Genomic DNA, 6,771 nt, shown 5'->3' on the forward strand with positions numbered 1-6,771 from the left:
ATTAACTCTTGACGTAACGTTTGCCAATCTATCATGTTCAAGTTTTATTAAAATGTGCGTTATCCCACTTTGACCGAAAGCTTTTAAAATGTGTACTCTAAAATCTGTTCTAATAAAATAGTCCGAAAGGCTTGAAAGGCAAGCCACTACCGTAAATAGAAACCTACTCTTGACTGAACACTTGGTAATCCAATCAGAGCTCTAGTTTAGAGGGGGCTGACAATGACGTAGCAGGGTTCAACCAATAGGAGTGGGGTATCTGGTAGCCGTCCTAGCTGAGCCGCATCACCATCTCCTCGATGTCCGTGGCGGAGGACTACTATATAAAAACAAACCAGCCCAAGTTTTAAAGGGCAGAGTTGTAAGAACTCCCAGGCTGAAGGGGAGTTATCTTGTGGACGCCTGTATCCCGGATTCATCCTTTATCCCACAGACACGAAAGCACCTGGATCTACAGCTACAACGTCGGCAACAATTTTCTATTTGATTCGTACAGCTACAGTAGTGCTGCGCGAACTTTAACATCTCCAGGAACGGGACTGTTGAGCAAGAAAGGGCCTGCTGTGAATTTCTAGGTAAGTAAATATTAATGTAACGTTAAATTGATACTCATTTATGGGTGGAAAAAGTCGCGCATTGTTGAGTCATTTCGCTTCTCTACAGCGACAGTAGTTGTCGAATATGTCTGTAACCAGCTAGTTTATTAAAATCCTACGTAGCTTCCTGTTCGTCAAGCTGGCTGTCAGTTCAAATTAAACCCGTTTCTCTTTCTTCTGTTCGCATGACATGGACTTGAGCCCTTTGCTCTCTCTGTGTGTGTGGTTGTATTTAATTTGCCTTAGTGCGAAGAGCGCAGATAAGCAGCTGGTCGAGCTAAACATTAACAGTTCCTGTGGGTTAGCTGGTTAGCTTCCTACATTTGTGTTCACACCCTTCTTTAAGTTGGCATCCGAGCGCTATCTGCTCATCACTGACGGGGCGCATAGTGGCGATAAACCAGCTCGGTTAGTAATTATCTCTATATATAGTTTTTCTAAAAGTGTCTTTTTGTGATGAAGCGTCTGTTTTAACGGTTACGGCTGGACCCTGAATAATGATTATGTAATTGCAATTCCTGTCGCGAGCTCCTACGTGCTCCTCTTCCCAACTGTAGCACAAGCCGCGCGAGAAAACACAGGAACAGCCCAGGTCGGAGGCATTTTTCAAAACACATTTTCTCCTGCTGAGCACCACTCTGGAGGGGCTGGGTTGCCTGAACATGTCCGTGTATCCAATATGAGGTAGCCTCAAATCCGAACCCCCTAGTGTTGGCACCTGCCCCCTTCATCCTCCCCAGAGGTCAGCCACACGAGCGTTTATCTGTCACACTGAACCGCTGGGGAACACGCACTGCTGACACCATCTCTGAGTCAGTGGACTGCGTTTATTTATAGCTCCCGATTATTGCACAGCCCAGCTGCATGCCAGGCTGCCCAGAGTAAATGGGCACGGATAGGTTTAAGAATCTCAATGTAAGATCACCTTGAGGTGGAAATATCGCGATATTCCTAGTAATAATAGCTGCTGCTTCTGCAAAAATAATCTAATATACCGGTTACAGTTATGATACCTACTGTGACATTTGTTTTGATAAATGACATAAGAGTTTTTAGGTATTCTGTAAAAGATGATTGTTTTTGCTGCTGTGCTTTTTATGCAGGAACACAAGAAGAACAAGCTCAGATCTTGTCCACAATAACATAGATATTTAGCAAAAACAAACATTTTTGCTCAATCTGCTCCTACTGCCCACATGCTGAATGTTTTTGGTGACAAACTGAAATTCTTAGTAACTCCGTAGTGTGTTGTTTTTGACTGAATAACTAGATGATGATTTAAAAACATCACCATGCCATTTGGGACTTGGCTGCCTTAGTTTTCTGAAATACTGAAGGTGTTTTTAATTTTTGGTGTTCATCTTTGTTTAGATTTAGGTTTCCATCAATATTTAAAAGTTCGCTAAAGGAAAAACAAATTCTGGTAGCATTGGTTTCGAGGATGTTTTCCTTTTGCATTTTTATGTAGTTTATATTGACATCATTGCCCCCTGCTGGCCATATTACATCACTTTTGGATGTTGGCTGCTTAACAGGCGTGCTGGTGGTAGTTTATCTGTATTTTCAGACGGATCTTGTGCTAAAAGGAGTGACTGGGTGTTGCTCCGTTAGCTTCCACGCCATGACTGGGCATGTTTCTCAGGCTGGAAATATTTCAACACAGTTGAAAGTTGTCTTTCTTGTAATTACAGTAAGCATCTTCTGTTAGCCAGCTGATCAGCAAGTTGCAGCAGAAAGTAGGGGGATTTGTTAATTGTAGTTGCAGTATACTTTGCTATAGAAATCAGTCCTTGCCCAGTGGCTGAACAAGCTAACAATTTCTTAATTGTTCTTTCTGTTTCAGGATCTTCAACCAAACTCTGACAGAAGGATATTGATTTTTCAAATTCCCAACTGATCCTGGCTGCTTTGGAGGCTTGCAACGCCACGATAAAGCAACTGTGACGGTCGAAGCTAAGTCGAAGCAGCTATGCAGCTTGAAATTCAAGTAGCACTCAACTTCATCATTTCCTACCTGTACAACAAACTCCCGAGGCGGCGTGTGAATATTTTCGGCGAAGAGCTCGAGAGGCAGCTGAAGAAGAAGTATGAAGGCCACTGGTACCCGGACAAGCCTTACAAAGGCTCAGGGTTCCGGTGCATCCACGTAGGCGAGAAGGTGGACCCCGTGGTGGAGCAGGCAGCCAAAGAGAGCGGGCTGGACATCGAGGATGTCCGGAACAACCTGCCCCAGGACCTGAGCGTCTGGATCGACCCGTTCGAGGTCTCCTACCAGATCGGGGAGAAGGGACCTGTCAAGGTGCTGTACGTGGACGACAACAACGAGAACGGCTCTGAGCTGGACCGGGAGATCAAGAACAGCTTTAACCCCGAGGCGCAGGTGTTCATGCCCATCAGCGACCCCGTTGGGGCGTCCTCAGAGTCCAGCTCGCCGTCGCCTCCCTTTGGCCAGTCGGCTGCCGTCAGCCCATCGTTCATGCCGCGCTCCACCCAGCCCTTAACCTTCACCACCGCCACCTTCGCCGCCACCAAATTCGGCTCCACCAAGATGAAGAGCAGCGGCCGTGGCGGCGGCAACAACAACAGTAGCACCGCCGCCGGCGGAGGCAGCGGGGGCAGCACCAAGGCGGCCCGCACCTCCCCCACCAACAACCTGGGTCTGAATGTCAACACTCTACTGAAGCAGAAAGCCATGTCCACCTCCATGCACTCGCTGTACGGGCTGGGCCAGCAGCAGAAGGCCTCTGCCCTGTCGCCCAACGCCAAGGAGTTTGTGTTCCCCAGCCTGCAGGGCCAGTCCAGCCCCGGGGCCGCATTCCCCGCCGACGGCCCGCTGGGGCTCGGCCCCCTGCAGTACAACAATGCCTTCGACGTGTTCGCAGCCTACGGAAGCCTGAACGACAAATCGCTCATGGACGGGCTCAGCTTCAGCCTGAGCAACATGCAGTATTCTAACCAGCAATTCCAGCCGGTCATGGCTAACTAAGCTAACATCATCAAATATGCTATTTATGAATGACGGTGGCTCAAAGAGAAGGGAAAAACAACTAAAATGAAAAAAGAAAAACGCACACCTATCAACCGGACTGAAGGATTTAGCTGAATAATCAGTGATGCGCATGTGCCCAGATGGGTGGGGGGCGTTTTTACCGAGCCCCCTTTGAGTTTCTACTGAAAGCTTGTTGTAAAAACACATCCAAGCTTGAATTCAACATGCATCATTGTTTTTCTTTTTCCTTTTTGCCAACCAAGCACAAACTTTTTTTCTTTATTTTATTTTTTTTTTACTTTGAGGAACTACTCCAAAAAAAAAATAAATAAAAAAAAATAAAAGCTTCAAATTTTGGCCTCTTACAGTATTTTACAGGTGGTAAGACGAGGCTGATTTTTACAAATTGGCACTACTAAGTGGGGTTACTTGGTCTTTTTCTAATTGTATAATTTAATTTAGTACAGAGTTTGTAAGATATCAGAGTATATATTGTTTCTATGACATGGTGTTGCATTTATATCTTTTTACTACTCCAGTGATCTGTGATGGCTGCAGCAGCTTTTCCTTATTTTTTTTCTTTTTTAAGGATAATTGTTAAAGAAATCCATCTTTGAAAAAAAAGGACAAAAAAAAAAAATCAAATATTCAGAAGATTGTGTACAAAGTTACCTTAGTGGTGGAATTGAAGTGTAGGAATATTTGCTTTTTTCTGAAAGATGAATTGTATTTTCTGTTGAGAGGTTTAAGATTTTTGCTATACTATGGACAAAAAAATGTACTCGTATGAATATTAATTTTGTACCTACATTGTGCAATACTTGATAAAGAAAAAATACGGTATAACAAAGTATTTTGAGTCAGTGTCTTACATGTCAAGAGGGACTGAAATAGTTTATATTGTTAAGTTTGTATTAAATGCTTAAAAATGATATGCTTGTCTTTATTTTTTTTAATTTCATATTTGCACCCTGGTCTTTTTAATAAAATAAACTACAGTTGAACATGATCCTGTTGAAGTGGCTTTTTTTTTAATTACCCCTCATGTCCTTTATGATTTAATCTATAATGGTTTTCCAAAGGGTGATCAGGCAGATAAGAAAGGCGTCATAATTTGTGCGCGCTAAACTTTGAGTCTGGGGAATTGCAGGTTGAAATATCTGAATTAGCCAATAAAAGTCCATTTATCAGCTGTTCTGTAAAGGGCAGATCATTATGTAACTTTATGTCTTCATCTTTCTGTTGATTGCAAGGAAGATAAATGTTGGCAAATGCAACAATTGCCAACAAACGATCTGGATTTTGGAGTCAAGAGGGAACAACCTTGGAGCAAGTTGAACATTAGTCAGGTGTTGGCAGTGAGTCGCCAAGATTTCAAAGTCTGAAAATAAACTGTCAAGTAATGCAATCTAAGATGCCAAGTTTAACTTTGAACCTATCTAAAAGGCTCACTTTTGTTCCTCTTACTGTGGTTTTATCTGACGGAAGCCCTCAAAAAAGTAGCTGTCAAATTAAACAATCTGAAAAGTCATTTTGTATTGAGCCGTTGACCAGCTTTACACATCTAGAGGTTCAAGTTTGTGCCAGTTCATTTCCAAAATAGTCAAATTTCAAGTTTGCTTGAAAGTATTCTAAATTTGACTTTTCTGTAGCTCTTTAACTGACTAAAAATGAATATGAAAGAACAAAACTTATGTAATAGAATAATTATATTTCTACAACAGTGATACAAAATACGAGTTAGATATAGTTTTCTTGTCATTGGCTTGAAATTCTTTTTTTTCCACATTTTTCCATATCAGAAGAAATATGTCAAATTTTTTTTTACTATTTTGTAAAAGTTTTCTTTTTCTCTATTTTTAAACCCAAACATCAAAATACAATGATGGTACGTTAGAAATGACATAAATTTCCTATATTAGGTATTGGAAGTTGTCTTTTCTTTTTTTTCAAAATGTCAACATTTATGGCTTTAAACTTTATTTTTGCTAGCCTGAGGTCAAAAATAGCTCTTTTGATTGTAGAGTTTCAGATGACTTGATCTCTGTGAGAAGCTCAAGATGACAAATATTGTTTAGCTGAACACAGGGGGACTCGATGCTGGATGCAGTTTGTTGCACAGAATTTTAATTAAGTGCAACAGATTAAAAGAGGCTGTAGATCTGGAAAACCAGTTATAATTTTTCTGCCACTTCCAGATTATACTCTATTTTGTGTTGTTCTAACAAATTAAATCACAAGAAATGCAGGGAAGTGTGTGTTTGAAATGTGACAGAGGAGAAAATGTGAGTAATTTGAAAACTTGCAGGGCACTTTTGCAAAAGGGCTGATTGTTTTTCTCCTTTTATTGACTTCCCTTTGACCAAAACATGTTGGGACATGTTTCAGCACAGTGCCTCCTCTGTGGTCACACAAGTTGTGTCCTAATCATTGAACTGCACAATGTTGCTCCTGAAACGACAATAAGAACCACAACAAATCGCAAACCAGGAAAGCAATTTATGTGTATGAACATGAATGTCGGAATTTGGTGGTGGCAGTATCATCATTTGGGGTTGTTTATGTTATGGTGGATGGAGTCACAGCATTAACGTTTACCACAATTTTAGCTTCTATTTAGATTTCTAACAGATTTCTTTACTTTTCAGTTGAAGTGTACATGATTCATTTTTAATTGTGCATTATATTTATAATGTATATATAGATAATATACAACGTCTGTGCTGCTGCAACCAACATTGCCATGCTATTTTAGGCTTGAGTAGCTTTTGTGATATGCTAACTTGTTTTTAGCATAACCCGAGCACAAAAACAAAAACAACAGTCTTTTCCAGCGTCCCATCAGATGTTTTTTTGTTTTTTTTTTAAGTAAAAATTAAAAATTAGCTGCTAAGAAAAGCAGCTTTGTCATCCATTGTTGTCATTCGCAGTTGCCGCTTGTGCGTCAGGTTTATGGGCGTACCAGAAACGCGCGAGTACGAAGGTTCCATAGGGAACTTTTGTATGTAAAAAAACAAACAAAACAAAAAAACTATTGTGTTTAAATGTTTGACATGTAAAATCTATGTAAATTAATGTGTTAAAGTCCCAATTGCGATGTGATATATGTGTGTATGTGTGCGTGTGTGAAAAAATATTTACATCATAAAAACTGGGGATCTCAACAGGAGTGTGTACATAGATATT

General features: G+C 40.9%; 1 protein-coding gene across 1 annotated transcript; it reads left to right on the top strand.

Annotated features, from left to right (window-relative positions):
* Positions 1-336: 336 nt before the first annotated feature.
* On the top strand, positions 337-4,594 carry tob1b (transducer of ERBB2, 1b). The gene is made up of 2 exons (XM_014967746.2): positions 337-575; positions 2,440-4,594. The coding sequence occupies exon 2, from the start codon at positions 2,566-2,568 to the stop codon at positions 3,580-3,582; it is 1,017 nt and encodes a 338-aa protein (XP_014823232.1). The 5' UTR covers positions 337-575; positions 2,440-2,565; the 3' UTR covers positions 3,583-4,594.
* The last annotated feature ends 2,177 nt before the right edge of the window (positions 4,595-6,771 follow it).

This window comes from Poecilia mexicana, unplaced genomic scaffold (assembly GCF_051168715.1).
Source record: "Poecilia mexicana isolate PSO_F unplaced genomic scaffold, ASM5116871v1 scaffold_19, whole genome shotgun sequence".
NCBI lineage: Eukaryota > Metazoa > Chordata > Actinopteri > Cyprinodontiformes > Poeciliidae > Poecilia > Poecilia mexicana.

Coding starts and splice junctions, on each gene's coding strand:
- tob1b (XM_014967746.2), top strand. CDS start 2,566: ATGCAGCTTGAAATTCAAGTAGCACTCAACTTCATCATTTCCTACCTG.